Source organism: Mus musculus, chromosome 6, assembly GCF_000001635.26.
Source record: "Mus musculus strain C57BL/6J chromosome 6, GRCm38.p6 C57BL/6J".
In the NCBI taxonomy this organism is placed as follows: Eukaryota; Metazoa; Chordata; class Mammalia; order Rodentia; family Muridae; genus Mus; species Mus musculus.
Genome location: NC_000072.6, coordinates 82,965,887 through 82,988,012, shown reverse-complemented (window position 1 = coordinate 82,988,012; position 22,126 = coordinate 82,965,887). Strand labels below are relative to the sequence as shown.

The following is a 22,126-nucleotide window of genomic DNA, read 5'->3' as shown; positions in this document are numbered from 1 at the left end:
GAAACACATGTCTGTCTGGGTTAAAAATCTTTAGGTAGCAAACACAACAGAGCTTCTAATTTAGACTTAATGCCACAGGAAAACGACTTTAATGCAGTTATCCAAGACAAACTCGATGCGCAGCTGCTCATCTGGCCTATTTTGTAAGACATCAGAGTCTGACAACTGCTTAAAGTACAGAGGGGACCCTCCAATCCCCTACCCCTACTTCTTTCTGGACTCTTCTAAGGAGCAATGAATCTCCATCTTCTTTGTTTGGATTGTTAACATTTGGTATTTCCTGAGAACACATGTGGATAGGCTGCCTTTCCAAGGATCTTGACATCGATCCCTGGTAAACTCTAGGAGGAAATTTTAAACAGATGGTTTGTGAGCACTTAGCAAAGGAACCTGATATCCTTGTGTACACGGCTGAGAACTGTAGGCTCGCTGACAGCCTCGTTAAGCTGATTTGTAACTGCTTCAAGACTCACATACCCAATCAGTGCAGACGGTTGTCAACCTGGACAGATGCTGTCTGGATGCCAAAGTATATTGATCACTGTGACCTCCCGAGTTTTGGCATATTTATTACTTATCCATTCTTTAGAAGACTAGTATAAAAATTTTATCGTATGCAAATGAAGACGTATCAGGTGTGCCCTTGTAAGCTCTAAAAGCTCAGCCATAAGCAGACATCATGAATCTCTTTTGTTAACTTGAGATACAGAATGTCATGAATAGCACGACATGTCTGTGTGCTCTTCCCTCCTCCTCAGAGGAAGCCTTGCTATGCTGAACTTCCTTATCATTCTTTCTCTTTTAAAAAGGTTACTGCTTTAAGTAATATTTCATTGCTTTAACTTCCTGGAGCTTTGTAAGAAGCACAGTCTTCTATATGCCATGAGTGGCCTGCCTCTCCCCACCCCCCCAACACCCCCCACCCCCCGTATAAACATTCATGAGCATCGTTCCTCTCAGCTGTGGTGCTCCACTTTATGATGATGTTACAACGTTTGCATTCCAGACAGCAACTTCTCGCTGGTTACTTGAGTGAGAGCTGTAGGTGTGGTTTTTCTGACTCCCTTTTCCATGGTGTCTTCTGACAAACAGGAATTCTGATTTTACTATAGGGATGCTTCTTCAGTCTTCTGTAGCTAGCAGACTTTGTGTCTCATATGAAATTCTTCCTTCTCCTCACCTACAGTCATTAAGTTTTTTCTTATACATTCTCTTCTAAAAGTTTTCTCTCTCATATTTAGGTTTTATAAAGTAGAGATCCAACTTCTCTTTTTTCCTGAAGGATCAATGATCGTTCCAGCATGATTTAGTAACTACACTAATCTATTTTCATTGTTTTTCCATGGCAGCCACACCACACATTATGTTTTCATGTGACTTTCTGCTTCTGGGCTCAGTAATAAGTTCTGGACAGGACAAATGGTCTATTCCTGTGTCAGTATGACACTACATATTATTTTCTGCAGTGCTGTGTGTTAAACCCAGAGCATCATGCATATGAAACAAAGGATGTGTGATTGAGCATATGATAAGCCCAAGTACTGTCTTTTTTTTTAAGATTGATTTATTTATTTTATGTGAGTACACTGTAGCTGTCTTCAGACACCCCAGAAGAGGACATCTGATCCCATTACAGATGGTTGTGAACCACCACGTGGTTGCTGGGAACTGAACTCAGGACCTCTGGAAGAGCAGTCAGTGCTCTTAACAGCCGAGCCATCTCTCCAGCCCCTCCAATACTGTCTTATTTAACAACTTTATGAGTCATCTTTGCACCCTTGGCTTTAACATGCACCTTAATTTCAATGTGCACATGCACATGAGCGTGTGAGTGCATATACACTTTGCATGGGATTAGTTCATCAGATTAATTTTAAAAAGTGAGCTAGGTATAGTAATTGTAATCTCATTTATGATGAGCATTTGAGATTGACATAGGAGAATGTGATTTTTTTAGGGCAGCTTAGGTTACACATAACCTAGGCTTTGTAAAGCAAAACTCTGCCTCAGAATAAAATCAACAAATGAAGCTGGGCGTGGCAGTACAGACTTGTAATCCTAGCACTCAAGAGGCTGAAGCAGGAGTATTGCCACAAGTTCATGCTATCCAGAACTACACAGTGAGACCCTGTTTCAAAACTAAACCAAGTCAAAACAAAATCAACAAAAAACTCTGATAGGATTTTGATTGGAATCAGTTAGCAGGTCATTTTGGGGAGAACTAAATTCTGTTCTAATGATATTGATATTTTATCTAACATCATGTTCCTTCCATCCAAATATAACTTCTTTAAGGTACACCAATGAAGCTTTAAACACCCCCAAGAAGTCCCATAATATGTACCTGTGAAGGTTTGCATAGTCATGGCCTCCATAGATTCATGCATTTGAATGCTTGGCCCATAGGGAATGGCACTATTAGGAGGTGTGGCTTTGTTAAAGTAGGTGTGGCCTTGCTGGAGGAAGTGTGTCAGTAGTGATGCATTTAGCTAATTATTTTGTGCTCCCAGCAAGCTGTGCTCCCAGCCACCCACCAGAGCCCTCTGGATTCTCAAATCACACACACACACACACACACACACACACACACACACACACACACACACACACGCCAGTTAATTTTTATGCCTTGACTAGCTTAATGGTTGGCTTTTCTAATCTGCTCTGCTGCTAGAAAACACTCCCCTCTGGTACTCCTGAATTAATATGTTTTAAAAATCTGTATTTCATGTTTGCAACTCCAAACTCAATTGGGGAAGTGACCCATGTGGCCACTTTCCCTGATTCTCACACATCAGCAGGCCTTTAGGTCTGGTTTTTCTTCTTCCCCCATCATGGTGATCTCTGCTTCTTCCCTTTCTCCCAGTTCCTAGCCCATGCAAATCTCAAAGTCCTGCCTCAGTCTTCTTACCCAGACATTGGCCATTGGTTCTTTATTGATCAATCAAAAGCCAGTTGTGGACAAGGGCCCTCTGTGTTTGGACATGCAGATTCCCAATTTGGGGGGCTGGATTAACTCAAAGCATTAGAACCAATCCCCAGCATATCACTGTGAGGCAGGCTTTGAGGTCTCCTCTGCTCATGCTATGCCCAGTGTGACACACAATCTCCTTCTGCTGCCTGCAGATCCAGATGTAGAACTCTGAGCTCCTTCTCTAGTACCATGTCTGCCTGCATGCTGTCATGCTTCCCACCATGACGATAATGGACTAAAACTCTGAAACTGCAAGCCAGCCCTAATCAAATGTTTGCCTTTATAAGAGCTGCTGTGATCATGGTGTCTCCTCACAGCAATTAAACCGTAACTAAGACAGGTATTCCTGTTAAGATTTCTTTCTTTTATGAAAAAATATTTATATGTATGTGACTATGTGAATGTATGCCATATGTATATGGGTGCCCGAGGAAGCAAGAAGAGGGCCTTGGAGCCTCTGGAGCTGTATTTAAAGGTGGTTGTAGGCTGCCTAAAGTGGGTGATAGGAACCAAACCTGGGTTCTCTGGAAGAACACTGTCTTATTGTCTTAATTAGTGTTTTACTGCTGTGAACAGACACCATGACCAAGGCAAGTCTTATAAAGAACAACATTTAATTGGGGCTGGCTTACAGGTTCAGAGGTTCAATCCATTATCATCAAGGCAGGAGCATGGCAATGCCCATACAGGTATGTCCAGGCAGGTATGATTCAGGAGAAGACTGGCTGAAGCTAGGACTAGGGTATTAAAGCCCACATCCACAGTGACACACCTACTCCAACAAGGCCACACCTCCTAATAGTGCTACTCCCTGGGCTAAGCATATACAAACCGTCACACTTACTGTTCTATTGCTGTGAAGAGACACCATGACCAAGGTACCTCATAAAAGAAAACATTTAATTGGTGGCTTGCCTGCAGTTTCAGGGGGTCAGTCCATGACCATTACTGTGGGAAACAGGCATGGCACTGGAACACAGCTGAGAGCTTTATATCCTGATCCACAGGCAACAGGGAGAGGGAGAGAGAGGGGGAGAGAGAGATAGAGACAGAGACAGACAGACAGACAAGGCCTGGCGTTGGCACACCTCCTCCAAGAAGGTCACAGTTCTAAACCTTTCCAAACAATTCATCAAATGGGGACTAAGTTTGCAACATATATGAGCCTATGGGGGCCATTTTCATTCAGACTGCCACAAGCAAAAGTACTCTTAACTGAGTCATCTCTCAGCGCTCAAGACTTATTCCTAAGGAGCTAGATAGAGATCCAGCTCAGCGGTAGAATGCTTGCTTTGGTGCAAGGTATTGACTTTGATCTCAAGCACTGCAGCAAACAGGAAAGCCAAACTTTGATTTCTGCAGTGAAACATAGCTCAGGATGGTAAAAGCACTTGCCTCCCAAGGCCAACAGCCTGAGTTTGATCCCTAGAACACAGGGAAAAACATGGCTTGCCATCTGTAATCCCAGCATTCTTAGGAGGCAGACAGGAGAACTGTGGAAGCTTACACACCAGTTACCCTGGAGTATACTTTACAGCAGAAGCTGGAGGCATCTTGTTTTGAAACAAGGTGAAAGCTAAAATGAACTCCCAAAAGTTGTCCTCTAACTTCCACATACATGTGTCCATATGTACACACATGTGCAAATACACATACTAATAACAAATGAAAAATAAAATAACAACGACAACACACACACACACACATCCTAAAAGAAGATAGCAACATTGTTCCCATGCATTATGGCTCCTCTATGAGATTAATTTTGGGTGAGATTAATTAAGCAGGGTTTACAAGATCCTAAATCGATTAAGATTTTTAGGAATTTGCTGTAGATACAGGCATTGGCTCACACACAAAGAGAGAAAAAAATAGGGTTATAAAAAGCACACAGGTTTCCCTTATATCTTTTTTCTTGGGCCAATGCGTGCTCATTTTCTTTTAAAAGTGAAAAGGAGCAAAAATAGATAAAAAGCAGAAAAGGAGGGTCATGAGAACTGTGTAAGAGTTTTGAAATTGCCGACTTATGAGAGAGAGGATTGAGAAGCAGAGAGAACTGAGGAAGAGAGCAGGGCAAGTCAGGGGCTAAACTCAAGGATGAAAACAAGAAACAACACAGAGTATGCCTATGCAGCGTAAATGTGACGGGACAACCGAGGGCAATGTACAAAAGTAAAGGTGAGTAGTGCAATGGGAGAGTAGTGCAATGGGGAGAGTAGTGCCTCAGGGAGAGTTGTGCAATGGGAGAGTAGTGCAATGGGAGAGTAGTGCCACAGGGAGAGTTGTGCAATGGGGAGAATAGTGCAATGGGAGAGTAGTGCCACAGGGAGAGTTGTGCAATGGGGAGAGTAGTGCAACAGGTTATGGGATCACGAGAGGCTTCTAAGCTGAAAAGTACTTTGATGGTCATTTATTTTTTAATAAAACAAAAAATTACTAGCATTTGAATTTTTCTCAGTAACAGGTATATTAAAAGCATTACAAATACTTGTATTATTCTACTCTTAATATCAGGACATGGCATTTATCTGTAGCAGGCACTCTTCTAAGTGCTTTCTGTTACAAAATTCGGAAAACTTGGATCATTCTCTCCCTCTTTCTCTCCCTCCCTCTCTCCCTGCCTCCCTCCCTTCCTCCCGGTTTCATGTAGCCCAAGAAGGCCTCAAACTTGGTACGTGGTATGGACTTCTGATCCAACCTGCCTCCAGCTCCCAAATACTTCAGTTACAGGTGTGGATCACCATACCCTACTTTTTTTTTCCTTTAAAAAATTAATTTGTTTACTTATTTTATTTTCATCGCATATGGGTGTTTTGCCTACATGCATGTCTGTGTACCATGTGCATATCCAGTACCCACCAAGGCCAGAAGAGAGCTTGGGACCCCCTAGAACTTGAGTTATAGACAGCTCCATGCCACCATGTGGGTGCTGGGAACTAAACCTGAATCCTCTGTAAGGCCAATGAGTGATCTTAATTGCTCCAGTCTCAACATAAAAGAAAAAAATGAGGCAGGAGGATTGCTAGATCAAGAAACAGCAACAAGAACTCTTACCATCATTGCTGGGTTCTTCAGTAGGAGATGGTGAGTCTGAACGCTCCTGGATGCCTTTTGTGACCTCAGCCACCTGCAGTCTTCTGACACTAAGTAGGTTTATATCTTTCAACCCTTCCTCCAGTTCTTTGACCACTTCTTTTCCAGGCCGAGAAGTCAGGACAGTAATCTAAAATGAAATCCATGAAAATAATCAATATACCTGCTTTTCATGATATTCAGACTGAGGAACATACAATCTGTTGTCTCTGGTAGCAGCTGGTGTGTTTAGTACAAAGAAAGAGAGATTTAAGTATAACTTACAAATAAAATCTCATTTGATTGTGATCAAAAGGTTAAGAAGTGATACAAATCAAATTTCATGGGATAGAGTCTAGAGGGACAGAAAACCCACACAAGTCCATTCCAGTACAGTGATTCCAAACAGTTAGTAGACAGTGTCTAGACAGTGACCATTGGGAAGCCATACATGTGTTCTAGTCTTTTTCTTATTCATTCTTTACATTTTTATTAATTAAAAAAACCACTGGTAGCATTTCCTCTGCTCGGAATATTTTGCTTTCCCAGGAGACTAGAGGAGCTTAAGTTCCGCTCATGCATGTACACTGCGTCCTAGAGAGCCAGTTGCTCTTCTCCCAACAGTGCATCCATGTGTAGCCTTCTCACATGGATTCTCAGTTTTCTTAGCATGGAACCATTTCCTTTGACTCTAAACTGTACTTAACCTTTGACCAGAATGTAGAATTGAAGAAGTATTAAGGCATTTGTGTGTAATTAGAATCTTTTATGCCCTCGAAATGAATGTTTTTAATTATCAGTTTTGCCCTGGATTTTGAGACTCTGAAAGACAATTGCACTTGCAATTATTTTGGATGCAGATGTTTTTAATTAGCAAAGAGAAATGTAGATGAAAGTCCAATTGCTATTATGATTTCTGAATACTTCAGTGTTGTAGAATAGTTCTAGGTTCACAGGAACATTGAGAAGTAGGGCCCAATGATGCTTGTCCCTGCCCTCACACAGACGTAGATTCTCCATTATTAATTTCCTCTACCAGGTTAATGTATTCACTGCAAGTGATTCATATATATTGACAAATAACATTAATCTTAAACCCCTAGTTTATGTTTGGACAAGCTCTTAGTGTGGTACATTCTAAAGGGACATTAACCTATTACATATTTTCATACAAGGTGTTTCACTTCCTTAAAAATCTTAGCCTCAAACTGTTAAATATATGGAAGACTGATTATAAAGAATAAAGAATATTTGCATTTAAAAAAATCTTCTGTGCTTATTTGCCCATCCCACTCACTACACCTTTTTTTTTTTTCTTTCCTATTTCAATACCAGGGATTGAGCCCAGGGCCTTGTCTTTGCTAGACACAGAGTCTACTACTGAACTATATTCCTAGCTCACCAGTCACCTTGTCTATTGTCTCTATAATTTTGCCTTTTCACGGGGTACTGAGTATTTAGAATCACAAATGGTGTCATTTTTTCCCCCATACTGGCTCCCTTTATTTAGTAATGTACATTTAAGGTTTTTCCATGGCTTTTTTGTGACTCAATAGCTCATTAGTTTAGGTGCTGAATAGCATTCTATTGTCTGGATGGACTGCAATGTGTTATCTGTTCATCTACTGAGAGACGTTGTGTTTCAGTGGCTGTGAATGCATGTACAAAACCTGCACAAGGTCAAGCCATCAAGCCATTGGAATCCCAGCACAGACAGGAGAGGGACTTATAAAGTCCCACCTCTAGCTACTGTCAGTCTTCTTCTGAGATATGGCCCCCAAGAGGCTGCCCATGCTCCAGCAGATGGTCCCGCATCCTTGACCATACAAGCAACCTTAAATGAAACTCCAGGTTTTCATTTTGTTTTTAAAAAGATCACATGAAGCTGGGAGGGACGAGCAGTAATGGGGATTGGGAGTAATTGGAGGGGAGGAAGTGGGGGTGAATTTGACCAAAGCACATTGTATGCATGCTTGAAAGTCTCAAAAGTAAAAAATAAAAATTCTTAAAATAAAAAAAAAAGTGTTGCTCCAAGATTGGAAAGTATGGATGGAGCTTAATTATAAACATATTGGTGTGTGGGCATAGTCTTTAACACCGTTAGGTAAATATAAGAGCTGTAAGTGTTGGATTGTGTGTTAAATTTTTGTTACATTTTGGAAGAAACTATCAGTTATGTTTTTCATTGCTATGAGCAAATACCCAACAAGAAGCAACTCTAGGGAGGAAGGGTTTATTTTGGCTTACAGTTCAAAGGGATACGGCTCATGATGGTGGAGAAAGCATGGTGGCCGAAGAATGGGGTGATTAGCCTTACTATATCCACAGTCGGGAAAGAGAGAAGGTGGATGCTGGTGCTCAGCTTGCTTTCTCCTTTTTATTTAGTCCAGGATCTCCATTTATGGAATGGTGCCATGTCCACATTTAGCATGAGTTTTCCCCTCAGTTAATTCAGTCTGGACACTTCCTCTTAGACATGACTGGAGGTTTGTCCCCTAAGTAATTCTAGCTTCTATCTAGGTGATAACATTAACTATTGCAGAAACATCAAGTTGTCTTCCTGCTAGTATCAGATGAAAGTTTGTTATTCCACATCCTTGTCAGCATTTGGCTTCATGAGTGCTCTGGACTGTGGCTCTTCTGACAGGAGTGTAGTGGCGTTCACTTGCTGGCTTACTTCCTGTTGCGATCACACACTATGTAGATCATCTCTCCATATGCTTACTTGCCATTGGTATGATTTCTTGGGTGAGGCGTCTCTTAAGGTCTTTAGCCCCACTCCTTCATTCGAAGTGCCTTTTCATCTCATTGGCTTATTGCTTGGATTATTTGCATTTAACCTTAATTCTTTATATATTTAATGTTTAAAAAAGATTTATTTAAAAATTTCTGTGTATGATATTTTTCAACTTTAAAATCAGCATTATTTGATTCTATGTGCATGGGTGTTTTGCCCACCTGTACGTCTCTGTACCACTTTTTGTGCCTGGTGCCCTCAGGGGCCAGAAAAGGCTATTGTACTCCCTAGAACTGCAGATACTTATATCAGTGGGTGCTGGGAATCAACCCACTTCTTTGGACCACTGAGCCATCTCTCTAGCTCCAATTCTTTATATATTTTGGGTATTTATCACCTGTCTGATAACTAGCTAGAAAGGATTTTCTCTGATTTTGTTTATCTGCTGATCTTTTGTTCTGCTAAAGCCTTTAAATTAAATGTAACCTGTTTATCAGTTCTTTATTAGAATCTTCTCAGAAAATAATTGTGAAGGCCTTGATCTTGAAATGTTTCCCCTTCATTTTTCTCTTATACTTTTAATATTTTAGGTCTTACATGAAGATTTTTATGCATTTTGAGTTGATTTTTGTAAAGGGTGAGAGAAAAGGATAGTATTTTAGTCTTCAATATGTTTGTATTTAAATTCCTCAGCACCATTTTTTTTTAAAAAGAAGTTGTCTTTACTATAATATATGTTTTTGTCTGGAATCAAATAGCTGTAGCTCTGTGGATTTATTTCTAAAGCATCTACTACATTCCATTGGTCTACATGTCTGTTTTATGCCAGTAACATGCTATTTTGTTATTATGGTTACAGTTTGAAGGTAGGTGTTGTGATGTCCACAGTATCACCTATTTGCTCAGGATTGCTTTAGTTATCTGGGGTATTTGTGTTTCCATATGAATTTTAGGGTTGCTTTTCTTTTTCTACATACATAGTTTTATCACTGAGTCACATCCCCAGGACCTCAAATCTATTTTAGAATCAGTTTCTTCAAATACACAAAACAGTTCTCTGATAAGCTTACTATGAATCTATAGCTCATGCCATAGAGTGACATTTTGATAATAATATTAAGCCTTTTATCCACAAACATAGAAATTCCCCATGTATCTTTGTGGGAACATGGACCAGGAGGTGGGGGGGGGAGTGGAGATGGAGCCCACAAAGATGCCTTGGATTCAGACTCTAGAAACCAGCATCAGAGTGCAGATCTAACTTTATTGTTTATTAATAAGCTTATATATAGCTTTTTAGCCAAGTAGGGTATGCTTACGTGTTCAAGGGCAAAATGAGGTGCAACCTGTGTTGTTTAGCCATATCTGACTCTCCTGTCCATGAGCCTGTAGGGGAGGGTCCAATCCCCTGGGTAGATTTCTGTGAAGACAGAGGAAGCAGCCACTGCCCTGGTGTTGGGTCCTTTGTGTTGTCTCACCAGTGTGCCATGAACCATGTTAGATCATACACCATGCACAGTAGATCAGGACTCTTCAATGAGTTGAAGGAGCTTATGGCTCCTTGTTCTTGGTCCCACTTCTTCCTCTACCAGGTTTATCTCCACAACTCCCACAGTTTTTGATTTTATTCACCAGAGTTCTAGTGTTTTCATCATAGACTTTTATATTGAGTTATAATAAACAACACTGTGTTTCTATTTTGTTACTTACTTTTCTGATGGCAGGGTCTGGCTCTATAGCCCAGACTGGACTCAAACTCACTGTGTAGCCCAGGGAGCAATCCTCCTGTCTCAGACTTCAGAGTGCTGTGATTATAGGTATGCATAGCCAAGCCAAACCATATTGTGTGTTTATTTATTTCACATACCTCTTGTTCATTGTGGTGTATATATAGGAGAATGACAGACTTTTGTATTGTATTATTGATTTTGTAGCTTGAAACCTTCTTATAATTGCTTATTGTTTTCAGATGGGTTTTGCTGCTAATTATTTTGAGTATCTTTTGAAGAAAAAGTGTTTTATTTTTTCTTTCCCAGTCTGTAGGTATGATGTTATTCAAAGTACTCCTTTATTACCCTTTAAGGTGATAGGATCTGTAGCGATGTCTTCTTTTTAATTTTCAATGTTAGCATTTTGTATCTCCTCTCTCTCTCTCTCTCTCTCTCTCTCTCTCTCTCTCTCTCTCTCTCTCTCCTCTCTTCTCTCTCATACTTTGGCTTTATCAATTTTATTGATCACTTCAAAAAGCCAGTTTTTACTTTTCTAATTTCAACTTCATTGATTTCTACTCTATCCTTATTTTTTTCTTTTTCTGCTTACTTGGGTTTTATGTTCTCATCTATTTTTAGTTTCCTAAAGTGGAAACCTAGAGTATCAAATATACATTTTTTCTAATATATAGATTCAGTGCTATTTCCTTCTAATACTTGAATTTTACTGTGTTCCACAAATTTCAAGAAACTTTGTTTTTATGTTTTTCTTTTTTCTTTTTGGTTAATGATTTAATTATTTTTATTCTATGTGCATTGGCTTTGCCTGCATGTGTGTCTATGTGAAGGTGTCACATCCCCTGGAAGTGGAGTTACAGACAATTGTGAGCAGCCATGTGGATGCTGGGAATTGAACCCAGGTCCTCTAGAAGAGCAGCCAGTGCTCTTAACCACGGAGCCACCTCTCCAAGAGCCAGTCATCCTCATTTTTTTCTTAGTTCAAAATATCCCCCACCTTGTTTAATGGTGTATGTGTGTGTTGTTGTTGTTTGACCTTTTCAGCTATATATAAATAATCCTTGAGTATGTATGTATGTATGTATGTATGTATGTATGTATGTATGTATGTATGTTTTGAGGCAGGGTCTCTCTCTACACAGCCCTTGAGTTCACAGAGATCCATTTGCCTTTGCCTCCTGAGCGTTAGGACTAAAGGTGCGTGTCACCACACATGGAACTGGTTTCTAGTTTAATTCGACTGTGTTCTGACAGCAGACGTTAAATAGTTTTTGTTTTTTGAAATTGCTAGGGAGTTTTGTTTTTGTTTTTTTTTTTAAAGATTTATTTATTTATTTTATGTATATGAGTATACTGTAGCTGCTCAGATGGTTGTGAGCCTTCATGTGGCTGTTGGGAATTGAATTTAGGACCTCTGCTCGCTCTGCTCAACTCCGCTCACTCCATAGGTGGCCCTGCTTGCTTCAGCCTAAAGATTTATTAATTATTATACATAAGTACACTGTAGCTGCTTTCAGATGCACCAGAAGAGGGCGTCAGATCTCATTACAGGTGTCTGTGAGCCACCATGTGGTTGCTGGGATTTGAACTCAGCGCTCTTACCGGCTGAGTCATCTCACTAGCCCTGTGAGGGAGTTCTTTATGGCCCACAGTGTGGTCAACCTTTGCTCATGTTCCATTTGAGCTTGAGAATACTACACATTTGTCTGTTTTTGACGACTTATTCTATAGATGCCGATTGTATCCTTTGGTTTGATGAATGAGTTCAGTTGTGCCTTAAAGATTTTCCTGCCTCTGGGATCTGTCTATTCCTGATAGAGGACAGAGGTTTCCAGTAAGCACATGGAGCTGTCTGTTCATTTCTGCTTTTGAGGATCTGGCTTGGTTCATAACCCATTGTAAATAGAGTTCCAGGGAATTCAGCACCCTCTCTGGCCTTTCTAGGCACCGAGCATGCAAGTAGTGGACTTACTTACATGCAGGCAAAACACCCATACATATAAAATAAATTTTGGGGGAGGTTGTGACAGGGTCTTACTGTGAAGCTCAGGCTGTTCTGGAACTCAATATATAGACCAGCTGGCTTCGAACTCACAGATATCTGCCTGTCTTGGCCTCATGAGTGCTGGGATTAAAGGTATGCACTACTATACCCCACAATAAATAAATAAATAAATATTTAAAAATCTAAATTGTTAAAAACCAAAAAAATAAAAAGTAAAAAAGAATTGTTTAAACCCAAAAAAATAAATAAAAAAGAATTGTTATGCCATTTGGAACAAGTGATTTCTTTATCATTATGTAATATTCTTCTTTGCCTCGGATGACTTTATGCACCTTGATATTTCTTTGCTGGAAAGTAATACAACTCCTCTTGCTTTGACTCGTGTTTTTCTCCACACGCTTACTTTTAATCTCTATATATCTTTTATTTAATATGGGATTCTTTTTTTTTAAACTAATTTTCTTTTAAGATTTATTTATTATATGTAAGCACACTGTAGCTGTTTTCAGACACACCAGAAGAGGGTGCCAGATCTCATTACAGATGGTTGTGAGCCACCATGTGGTTGCTGGGATTTGAACTCAGGACCTTCAGAACAGCAGTCAGTGCCCTTAACCACTGAGCCATCTCTCCAGCCTGGGGCAATTCTTTTAAAAATTAAATTATTTATTTCTTATTGGCGTGTGTCCATGCATTTGTGCCACGGTGCAAGAATGGAGGTCAGAGGACAGCTTTCAGAAGTTGTTCTCTCCTTCCACTATGGGTTTCAAAGATCCAACTCAGGTTCTCAAGCTTGAGCAGCAAGCACTTTTATTGGCTGAGCTTAATTCTGTGGATGTTTTGTACACAAAACATAATCTTTCTTTCAGTCCATTCTTTATTCTTTTTTAAATGAGTGTTCCTTAGTTACTGACATTCAGTCCTTACTGACACTGTTGAGTGATCTACACTATCACTACTGTATATGCCTCTCACACAGCCTTTTTCCTGCTTCATGTTCCCCTCTCTCTTCTCCCTTTCTGTCTTTGCTCTGCTGGGGATCGAACCCAGGGTTTTTTGCATGCCTGGCAAACATTCTACCTTCAGCCACATTACCATACTTCTCATGTTAGTTAAGCAGCTTCTAAAATTTCATTTTCTTTCCTAGTTTTAGCCCCTAGGCTGGTGCTCTCTCTCTCTCTCTCTCTCTCTCTCTCTCTCTCTCTCTCTCTCTCTCTCTCTCTCTCTCTCTCCCTCTCCCTCTCTCTCTCCCCCTGTCTCATATATATATATATGAGACATATATATATGTCTCATATATATATATATGTTGAGGTCTGCCCCTCCAGCATAGCTATAGCCATTTTGACCCATGCCTGCCAGCTATTTCTTTCTTTCTTTTCTTTTCTTTTCTTTTCTTTTCTTTTCTTTTCTTTTCTTTTCTTTTCTTTTCTTTTCTCTTCCTTCCTTCCTTCCTTCCTTCCTTCCTTCCTTCCTTCCTTCCTTCCTTCCTTCCTTTCTTCCTTTCTTTCGTTTGTTTTTCGAGACAGGGTTTCTCTGTGTAGCCCTGGCTGTCCTGGAACTCACTCTGTAGACCAGGCTGGCCTCTAACTCAGAAATCCACCTGCCTCTGCCTCCAAGTGCTGGAATTAAAGGCGTGCGCCATCACTGCCCGGCTGCCTGCCAGATATTTCATATTGTTTCTGTAAAACGCCTGCCAGTCAGTCATTGACACAGAAAAATAGCTTGTCTCAGAGCAGGGTCATGCTGACCACATACCTTGTTATGTTCTGTATGTTCTGTATGAGGTTTGGTAATCTTAAGAAATTCCACAAAGCTTTACATAGGATGGACCCATCAAGTTAAAGGTCAATATGACTGTCTTAAGTCAGAGCTGACCACCAGGCAACACTTCCTAATATGAGCTCATTGTGATTTTTGTGCTCTTCTCTTCTCTTCTCTTCTCTTCTCTTCTCTTCTCTTCTCTTCTCTTCTCTTCTCTTCTCTTCTCTTCTCTTCTCTTCTCCTCTCCTCTTCTCTCTTTCCTTTCCCCTCCCCTCTTTCCTCTCCTCTCCTCTCCTCTCCTCTCCTCTCCTCTCCTCTCCTCTCCTCTCCTCTCCTCTCCTCTCCTCTCCTCTCCTCTCCTCTCCTCTTTTCTTTTCTTTATAAGCTGACAGAAAAAGATGTTCAATGCCATAGCCTCAGCTACAATCCTGATCAATCATTTTCAGGGTGTGCGTTCAATAAACCACCTTTGTCTGAGATCGGTGTTTTGGTGGTTTGTGGGGTGACTGATGGACCCTAAATATATTCGTGACCCATCCAAGTCAACTTTCAAATAACACTATACTAGGTTACAGGTAGTTTAATCATGCTAAAATAATAATTTTGAGCCAGGCATTGTGTCACATGACTACTATCCCAGCACCTGGAAGGTGGAGTCAGAAGAATTCTTCCTTCCTTCCTTTCTTTCTTCCTTTTTCTTTCTTTCTTTCTTCTCTCTCTCTCTCTCTCTCTCTCTCTCTTTCTTTCTTTCTTTTTTTTTTTTTGAGACAGGGCTTCTCTGCGTAGCTCTGGCTATCCTGGAACTCACTTTGTAGACCAAGATGGCCTCAAACTCAGATATCTGCCTGCTTCTGCCTCCTGAGTGCTGGGATTAAAGGTGTGCACCACTACCACCTGGCTATAGATACACATTTCTAACCGATATTATTGTCCTTCTTCTCACCCTTCTCAAGTATGATTTCATACAAATTGTAGCTTGATGAATTATTTCCTCTTAATACTAGATATTTCATTTTATCATCTTTTTATTTTGAATGATTTTGAAGAAGCTGAATCTAACCCTTGCTCCTCCCTTTCATTCCTGTTAGTCCTCTTCATTTCATGAGTCAGTTTTGTTCTTACTTTATTACTTTATGTCATGTATGCATATGATTTTATATATCTGTATAAAGTCCAAGACCCACAAATGAGAAAATGTGACTTTTGTCCTTCTGGATCTGACTTAATTCACTTAGATAATCTTGTGATGCATTCATTTTCCTAAAAATGATGCAATAAGAGGTTATCTTGTCTATGGTTGAACAAAGTTCCACTGTGAACATATATCACCTTGTCATGCATCCTTCTGTTGAGAGACATCTAGACTGACTCCATAATTTAGCTACTGTGGATAATGATGCAATAAGAGTTGGTGTGGACCATCTCCGTGGTCTGTTGCTTATTTGGATGCTCCTTGACTTCACTTAGAAGTATATTAGGAGCTTCTTCCATTTATTACACATTCCTCTGATTATTCTTTTAACTTTTTTTTGTGTGTGCGATTTCCTCTAATTCTCTTTCACTGAATCCCTCACTGGAGAACTGGCATTTTCCAGAGGAGTCCCATTGCCTTGATTTCTTCATGTCTCTTGTATTTCTTCATTGTTACTTGTGCATTTAGGGTTAACCCATTGGTTGGATTTAAAAGGTCAGCTGCATTTTTCCAGTTGAGGTGTTGAAGCTGAGTTGTCATTCCCTCCCACGGTGAGGGGTGTGGTTCAGTAGCTGAATCCCCAGTCCTTGTGCCAGGGTGTCGGGCACCATCCACTACACCACTCCAAGAGTAGACTATGAACTGTAGAAGCCACCACACTATGTAAATATCATAGTATTTAAAAACAGTCATCTAACTTTAATAACTATCAGGATACAAAGAAACAAGGACAGTGCAGTGCGCACCAAGCTACTAGTTACTAAGGCTAGGAAACAGGCCTAGGAAGGACAGGGATCAAGGTTAGAGCAACTGAGAAAACACATGGGAGGATGAAGCTGGGATATTAGAAGGATCAACAGTTTAAAGAAGCCACAGAAAATTATATCTAAGAGGTAAAGGGAGAAGGCATGGGAAAAAGAGAGGAGGGAATGAGAGAGAGTCCACAATAGGACGAGTGTGGGAACACAGAATAATCATGAAACCTAATCAGGCAATATAAAAAAAACTATTAAGAGATACTTATATAACCCAAAGATCTTTAAAAAAAAATCACATGGTGCTTGCCCAACACGTGCAAACTTCTGAGTTCAATGACCCTCCACATGAATTATGTAATATGTCCCATGTATCATATGCATTTTATATAACATTAGTCAGCATTTCTTCCTTAACAGGATACTACTGAGTTCCTCCTTTCCCTGTGATAGCTTCTGTAGCAAACTGACAGGATTTGAGGGCTAGAGGTCCAGTTCAAACCCGTAAAACCAGATTCCCGGGGTGGGCATGCCTTGTGAATAGTGGAGTACACACGTATAACCGTTTGGGTTGAGTTTTTCTTGGTGTCCAGTAGATGTCAGCACATCCTCATTTTCCAGCCCCAGCCCTCCACATGGACTAGAATTTGGGTAGTTCCCATCCATGCCTGTTTCATGTGTACTGGCTGATTAAATTTCCCAAGCTTGGTTTGTTACACATTCTTGTTACGAACAGTTGGATTTCTGATTTGTTTGTTTGTTTGTTTGTTTTGGAGATAGTCTGACAATTTAGATCTGGATGGCCTGTAACTCATTATGTAGATGAAGTTGGCCTGAACTCATGGAGATACTTTGTCCCCAGTGCTGGGAGCCTCAGCTTGGATTAAACTCTAAGGCTCTGATGTGGTTATGCCTGGGCTACTGTTTGCCATTTTAGCTCGAAATGGTTGTCCTCCCAGGCCTCAAGCTGCCTCTGCTTAGATCAGGTTGGTTTGTGGTGGCTCTGTGGATCTGCCACGACTGCCGTGAATTATAGGGATGTGTCACCGTGCCCTGTTCTCTGCTAGCTATCAATCCTTGTTCTCTAAATTCTACAGTCAAGTGCCAGGTATGTTGGTACATGATTATAATGCCAACACTTGGAAGGCAGAGGTAAGAAGATTTCCAAAAATATGAGCACAGCCTTGTCTACATTGTAGGTTCCAGGTCATCCAGGGCTACATAGTGTGACTTTGTCTCAAAAATAAATAACATACAAATACACACACACACACACACACACACACACACACAAACAAATAGATTCTACAGTCAGATAATTCTAGCATACCTGCCATGACTGGGTCTAATACCTATTCTAACTTCAAATGGTGTGTCTTGCCTTTTATTCCGCTTGTCATCTTCTGTGATAGACGGGTTCCACTGGGTCAAAGATGTTATTGTAATTGGCCTTTACAAATGTGGTATTTGTGTGAAAGGACACATTCTCTACTATTATTATTTTCTATTCAAATAATAAGAGTAATAAGTTTTTAAAATCTCGCGTAATCAAGTTTTTAAACATTTTTTAAGATTTATTTTTATGATTTTATGTGTGTGGGTGTTTCACCTGCGAGAGCATCTGGGCACCACATGTGTGACTGGTGTCTGAGAAGGTGATGAGCTTCTATATGGGTGCTGGGAATTGAACTTGGGTCCTTTGCTAGAACAGCAAGTGCTCTTACCCACTCAATCAACTCATCAGCCCCCAAAACAAGTTCGTAAAATAATATTGATATGTGATTATTTGTTCCTAGTCTTCAAGAGAAGCTGCTACTCAAATACAAACTCCACAGTGTTTCTCAGTGTGTTCTTCCCCTTGGGTTGGAGCATGGGCACTTGACTGGGCTGGAGTGGGTTAGAGCATGGGGACTCGATTGGGCTGGAGTTGATCATTCCTCTCTATGTGGAAGGCTGTAATTAGCTTGAGTTTGCTCTCTCTTGTCCTTCAGGTGAGTTAGGTCAGTTCAAACCCTAGGTTCTGTTTAACTAGTTTCTCCTGGCCACAGAACTTATGAAAAAGAACCGTTGAGTGTATTTCAGAATGCCTGTTCTCTCCTGCCCCACCCCCTTGCCATCCAGGTTTGAGTCATAAGGGAATTTCCTCTTAAGGGTCTGGTTGAACTCTTAGACTTGGAGCTCACAGAAGTGTGTGAGGCCTTAGGACGTCCCTTGGAGTTTTAAATGTTGAGACTTAGCTTTTAGCCGTTTACTAATGTTTGGGTTTTCCTACCCAAGCAGTGGTTGCCATGGAGGTTTTGCTTTAGTGTGCTGTGAGTCTGTCTGATTCTGGAGGCAGCTGTTTGCCCTGTGTTGTAACCTTGCCTCTCCTAGGCATCTAAAGGGAATTGTTGACTTTGCAAGTGTTTTCATAATTGTTGGGACAAAGTGGCAACTTCCACCTTCCTAGCGTGTGAAAATGGCAATGGGAAATTAACACAATTATTTTCCAACTCTTCTGTCTGCAGCCAGAGGTCCCTCAAATATTTTAACCCACACACACGAATGTACCCGTGGAGTATCCACCCATAACTTATCTATATTTTTATGATTGTCTCAGCATGGCATCAGAATAGCATCAACTTTGACATTCGCTAATCCCAGAGAAAATTTAGTAAATTTGGGTAAAATTTTGATTAAAGACAATTACAATTTTTTTCTTTATTTTGGGCTCTTTTTTGAGATAAGATTTGACTCAGTAACCTAGCCTGGCCTGGAACCACATAGCCCGTGCTGGTTTAGCCTTGCCTCAATCTCCTATGTGCCGAGATTACAGGTGTGAACCTCCCTGTCTGGCTTTAAGGGTACCCAGATAGATAGAAAACAGAGCCAATTTAGGGAACTTAACATTTACCCTGCAAACTCCAAATGTCCTGGGCAGGTGTATTTACATTTCATTTTTATTTCAGTTTTTCCTTAGAGTTCACTTTGGTCCCTGTTTTCCAGTTTCTCTTGATGCCCTTCTGCATATTAAGAGCTGAGTAGGTGACACTGAGGACATGGTGGCAGCAGTTAAGAGCACTTGTTGGAGCAGGAGAGATGGTTCCGTGGTTCTGAACCTGTACTGTTCTTCTTGAGGGCCCGGGTTTGGTTCCCAGCACCCACAGCAGACAGCTCATTATTGCCTATAACCCCAGCTTCAGGGGCCCCAGTGCTTCTAGTCTCTGCAGGCACCTGCACACACATGCATATACCCACATACACATAATTGAAAATAAAGTAAGAATTTAAAAATAAAATACATTTACTGGTGTTCTTTCCCAGTACTTGATTGGGAAACTTACAACTGCATGTAACTCTAGGTCTGGGGTCTCTCTCTCTCTCTCTCTCTCTCTCTCTCTCTCTCTCTCACACACACACACACACACACACACACACACACACACACACACACGTACTCACCAAGAAAAGAAAAAGAATTTAGGAGAAAAGAAAATGGTAATGGGATAGAAAAATAATGTTAGCTGAACATCTCATCTTAAAAATGATATTCAATGTATATAAAACAGAACAACATAAGGTTAATAAATACTGTAACACTACAGAGATGGGGGTGGGGAGATGACTTCACGTCCTAAAAAGCAGCATCTCTTACCTCCAGGGAAGTCCAGGGCTGAGCAGCACTTGAGGCCATGTGACTGCTGTACTGTTTGAACTGCTGGAGCCCATCTTCTATTGCCAGGGGTAGTAAGGCGTGAGGTGGTCTGTGACAACCTTCTACCTGTAACATTCGAAGCTCCGAGATGCAGGCCTGCAGCCTAATGAAGTTCCCTCTCACTTGCTGCAGAGAGAAAGTGAAGCAAAGACACAAAGCTTTAGGAACCCAGTATGCTGGTTAGCTTCTGTCAAATTGACATAGACTAGAGTCACCTGGGAAGAAGAAACATCAGTCATGGAATTGCCTCCATTAGATTGGCCGGTTAGCTTGTCTGTGGGGACATTTTCTTGATTAACCCTGAGTCGGGAGTTCTGAGTTGTATAAGAAATCAGGCTGAGCAAGCAATGGGGAGCAAGCCAGTGAGGATCTTTCCTCAGTGGTCCCTCCTCCTGCTTGAATTCTGACCTGATTTCCCTCAGTCATAGACTGATTAGGATGTGTAAGCCAAATAAACCCTTCTCTTCCCAAAATGTTTTTGGTCATGATGTTTATCATATCAATAGATACAAAACTACGAAACACTCAGGCTTTGACTAATTGGCAGTTTTATTTCATCAGTAACTCCTTAGGAGTTCCTCTCCTTCCTAAAACCATGTATGTCTGACTGACACATACAGAATGTCAATCATGTTCTAAGTATTGCACTAAAATTTCTCTAAATCAGAAGGAAGAATGCAGCTAAAAATCCTAGATGCTGTGGATTTATCAGAAACAGGGAAGGAAACGTGATAATTCAGTTACACGTTCAGTGAAAGGTCTTTGCAACTACTTTAGGTGTATGAGTGCTCTGCACCTAAAATGTGCACCATGTGTGTGCCTGGTGCCTTCAGAGGCTGTAAGAGAGCACCAGATTTCCTGGATCTGAAGTTGTGAGTCACTGTGTGGGAGCTGAGAGCCAAGTCTGGGTCCTCTGAAAGAGCAACAAGTGCTCTTAACTGCTGAGCCATGTGTCCAGGCCATGACTATAGTTTTACTTTAGGTGATCTTCAAACTGGAAGTCTAAGAGGGCTAACTTTAGATACTATCTGGGTTTCTTAGTCTGTCACTAAGAGATTCTCTGTTTAAGAATGATGTTTCCCTAGCTTGGTATTACAGCATTCAAGAAGCTGAGGCTGGAGGACTGAGAGTTCAGGCTATTATTAGAGTTCAAGGTATTTGGAGCTATATATTGACAATCTTTCAAACAACAACAAAAAATGTTTCTCCTGAAACAAGAATTGTGATGTGGTCTCTCATTTTATAATTGATAAGGATCTATTGAATCCATTCCTCAGGGGCATTTCAGTGAAGAAGAGAATCTCACTTAATTTAAGGAGCCAACAAGTAAACCCCGGACAAGTGAAGTGACCTCATGGTTCTCCTCACCATCCTTTATAAAGACCAGTTCTCCTCTTCCTTCTCCTCCTCCTCTTCCTCCTCTTCCTTCTCTTCCTCCTCCTCCTCCTCTTCCTCCTCCTCTTTTTTTTCTTTTTGCAAGTGTTCTTTTTCCCCCCTTGGGTATTTTCTTTCTTTCTTTTTTTTCTATTAGATATTTTCTTTATTTACATTTCAAATGTTATCCCCTTTTCTGGTTTCCCCTCCAAAAACCCCCTATCCCCTCCCCCTCCCTCTGCTCACCAACCCACCACTCCTGCTTCTTGGCCCTGGCATTCCTCTACACTGGGGGACTGAACACCCTCAGGTCCAAGGGCCTCTCCTCCCACTGATGTCCAACAAGGTCATCTTCTGCCACATATGTGGCCAGCACCATGGGTTGCTCCATGTGTATTCTTTGGTTGATGGCCCAGTCCCCGGGAGCTCTGTTGCTCCCTCCATGAGGCTGCAAACTCCCTCAGTTCCTTCAGTCCCTTCTCCAACTCCTCCATCGGGGATCCCCAAGCTCAGTCCAATGGTTAGCTGCGCGCTTCCTCCTCTGTATTTGTCAGGCTCTGGTAGAGCCTCTCAGGAGACAGCCGTTATCAGGCTTCTGTCAGCAAGCACTTCCCAGCATCCACAATAAAGTTCGGGTTTGATGGCTCTATATGGGATGGATCCGCAGGTGGGGCAGTCTTTGGATGGCCTTTCCATCAGTCTCTGCTCCACACTTTGTCTCCATATTTCCTCCTGTGAGTATCAGGGATCATTTCTATAGTTTGTAACTAAAGACAGATTCTTAAGGAAGCAATGTAATTTAATCTGATTCTAGTTCAATGATACTTGTACG

At 41.0% G+C, this 22,126-nt stretch overlaps 1 protein-coding gene across 3 annotated transcripts in view; it reads right to left on the bottom strand.

The window, feature by feature from the left end:
* Positions 1-22,126, bottom strand: part of M1ap (meiosis 1 associated protein) — an 83,402-nt gene that overhangs the window by 42,297 nt on the left and 18,979 nt on the right. For all 3 annotated transcript variants that reach the window (XM_006505368.2, NM_033079.2, XM_011241141.2), the window contains 2 exons: positions 19,861-20,046; positions 6,029-6,197 (listed from right to left, as the gene is read on the bottom strand). In XM_006505368.2, coding sequence (XP_006505431.1) covers positions 6,029-6,197; positions 19,861-20,046 — 355 coding nt within the window. The remainder of the gene's footprint in view (positions 1-6,028; positions 6,198-19,860; positions 20,047-22,126) is intronic.